Here is a 2,907-nt window from a genome sequence, read left to right as displayed (position 1 = left end):
CCCAGCGGCGCCGCCCCGGGCACCAGGACCCTACTATCACGGCAACCCCAGCGTGGAGTCCAAAATCGTGCCCTTCTGGGTGATGCCGCCACCAGAGGTGGGTGGTCTCCATCCCTTGGGGGGGTTATTTGGGGTGGGGGTGGCTCTATTGCAGTGGGGGGACACCCCCCCACTCCTCATTCCCCCCTCCCCATCCTCCAGCAACGGCCCAACGACTATGGCATCCCCATGGAGGTGGAGGTGGCCTACATCCAGGATGGGTTCCTCACCAATGATGTCCTGCAGGAGATGGTGAGAAGGGGGGCCCCAAAAAAACCCCCTTTGCCCCAACGCAGCTCTTGTCACTTGTCCCTGTCCTGCCATCAGCCCTGGTGACAGTGACCATCTCCGTGCTGCTGTGGTCAGCTGGGTGCTGCAGGGGGGGGCCACCTGCCCAGCCCCCCAGGTAGCCCCTCTGTCCCCCCACCCCAGACGCTGCTGGTGGAGTTTTACAAGGGAGCCCCTGACCTGGTGAAGTTTCAAGAGCTGTGGAGTCAGGACCAGACCTACCTGGACAAGCTGAAGGTGAGGAGGGGGCTTCCTGCTCTGGGCTGGCTGGGGAGGGGGCTTTAGCCAGGGCCCCAGCTCCTGCCTCCCCCCCATTTAATTAACATGGCTCCATCCCCCTCTCAGGGCTCCCTGGCCTCCCCCACCCCCAAAGACCAGAACTTCACCCACATCCTGGAGCAGATCTACAGCCTCCTCAAGCTCAGCAGCTGAGGGGCCGGGACCCCCTCCTCAATTCAGACCAGGTGCTTTCCCAGCAGCCAGGGCTTGGCTCAGCACATCCCCCCACCCCCAGCCTGAGGGGCTCATCCAGACCCACCCTGGGGGGCAGCCCCGTGGGGTCACCGCATCGCCCGCTGCTTCGGGGAGCTCATCAAGAGGTCCTGGGACCTCCCCAGCACCTGCCTGGCCCCAGGAAAGCACCACGGGGTCACCACATCACCTGCTGCTCCATGGAGCTCATCCCGAGGGGTTCTGGGACCCCCAAACTCCTGCCCAGCTCCGGGAAGGGTGGTGTTGGTCTGGGCTGTCAAGTTGTTCGTGGACGTGGTAGTTGATTAAAGCAGATCCTGAGAGGTGGCTGGTGTGTGGCTCCACTGGCTTGGGGAACATCTTGCTGGTGAGGGGACAACACTGGTGGCCTCCCAGGCTCTCCCCACCATCCATCTGCTTAGTTTTATGGGGGGAGAGGTTCATCCAGGGCTGCTCCTCCATCCCACCCCAGCTCCATGTGCTCACAGAGGGGACGGGGCCGTTAGAAAGAAGAAAACATTTAATACTTTCATTCAGAGAGAGAGACAAGTTGAGATTTGTGGGTCTTTTTCCTCCTGAAAACCAGGAGAAACCATTAAAAAAAAAAAAAAAAAAAGCTCTTAACAAGTTATCCCAGCTGAGAAAAGTCCAAAAAAAAAATCCATTTCCATCCACCTGAGCAGGAGTCAGGATGTGACCCCCCCCCCCATCCCCACTGGGAAGGGGACAGAGATGAAGGGTCCCAAGGGCACAGGTGCCTTGGGTTGCCCTGGGACTGGGGTCCCAGTGGGACAAGGGGTGGGCCAGACATGGACATGCATGGTTAAAATCATTCCAAAGGAGCTGTGTGACTGTAGGAGGAGTTGGGAGCAGCAGGGACAAGGACACGTGGGGCTGGAGAAGAGCTGGGGTTTGGCCAGAGGTGCTGGACCCAGGGCCAAGGGGAAGGGTGAGGGATGAGACCACTTCTTAGTGGTCAAGGAACACCATGGAGGGAGAGATGGAGCAAAACCTGCCCCTGCCAGGCCCCATCCTGCCCCCCAGGATGGGGAACACACTGGGAGATTTGGCAGAAGGTGCTGAGATGTAGGACACCCATCCCCCCCCACATCAGGTGGCAGAGGGGCATGGAGGGTTGTGTGTGTGTCCCCCCCACCCAGGGAGGGGGGCTCTGGGGTGCAGGGAAGGCACGTGAGGATCAGCTGAACCCCTGTCTGGTGGCACCAGGTGCTGATGGTTTCCCTGGGGTCAGGAGCTCCACTCTGCCCCACGGTGAGCAGATCTCCAGGCTGTGGTCCCATTCCACATCCCCCACCACCCCAAATTATCCCCCCCCAGCTCTGAAGGACACCATGGAATAGGGACAACTAGAAGTCCAAAAGGAACCTGGCTGAAAACACTGCAAATCCAGGGCAGGAGGGAGCAGCCCCAGGACTTTGGAGTGGAACTCTGTGGGCAGAGGACAGGGGGGCTGCCAGCAGGCAGGGGACAGCCCTGCTGTGACCCTGCAGCATGGCCCCCCAGCCCCGTGGGGCTGGTTTAGTGTTTGGTGGGTGCTGTAGTGTTGCTGTGCCACCAGATCCCTCCCTTGAGCCCCCCCAGGAGCAGAACCTGCTTTGGTGTTGGGCATCCATGGGGAGAAGGGTAGTGTTGGATGGGGTGGGGTGTGGGGGCAAAGGGCTGGCTCCTCGGTGGGGTTGGGGGCTGCTTTGCCCTCCCTAGGTGAGGGAGACATCCTGGCTTTCCCACCTGGCTCATCCAGATGCTTGACCCAAAGGAAAGACAAAAAAAACTGGCAGAGGGAAGAGGCCGGGGAGGACCGAGGGGGGTGGGCAAAGTACCGAAGTTCAAGCACCAGAAGGACAAAACGAAACAAAAAAACCCCACCAAAAAAAACCCAAAAACATAAAAATCAAATAACCAAATTCACAGGAGGCGGAAGGGGGAGGTGTTTGTGTAAGGGGAGGGGCCGTCAGACCCTTCTGGCTTGTTCCCTGGTGGCAATCTGGCCCCGAGGTGACACAGAGAGAGGACACACGGCCCCGCTGTCAGGAGAGACCTGGATTCGGGAAGATGGAATGATGGAAGGCTCTGCCCGGCGCGGGGGGG

The 2,907-nt window shown here is 59.9% G+C and overlaps 1 protein-coding gene across 1 annotated transcript in view; it reads left to right on the top strand.

Moving 5' to 3' along the window:
* Nucleotides 1–759, top strand: part of MPND (MPN domain containing) — a gene marked incomplete at its 5' end in the record, with an annotated part of 3,639 nt that extends 2,880 nt beyond the window's left edge. The window contains 4 exons of the mRNA XM_010004514.1: nt 6–97; nt 202–291; nt 472–564; nt 673–759. Of these exons, the coding sequence (XP_010002816.1) occupies nt 6–97; nt 202–291; nt 472–564; nt 673–759 (362 nt within the window). The remainder of the gene's footprint in view (nt 1–5; nt 98–201; nt 292–471; nt 565–672) is intronic.
* Nucleotides 760–2,907: the final 2,148 nt, after the last annotated feature.

The sequence above is a fragment of the Chaetura pelagica genome, unplaced genomic scaffold (genome assembly GCF_000747805.2).
Source record: "Chaetura pelagica isolate M959 unplaced genomic scaffold, ChaPel_1.0 scaffold1919, whole genome shotgun sequence".
Lineage (NCBI taxonomy): Eukaryota > Metazoa > Chordata > Aves > Apodiformes > Apodidae > Chaetura > Chaetura pelagica.
This window is presented reverse-complemented; position numbering and strand designations above follow the sequence as displayed.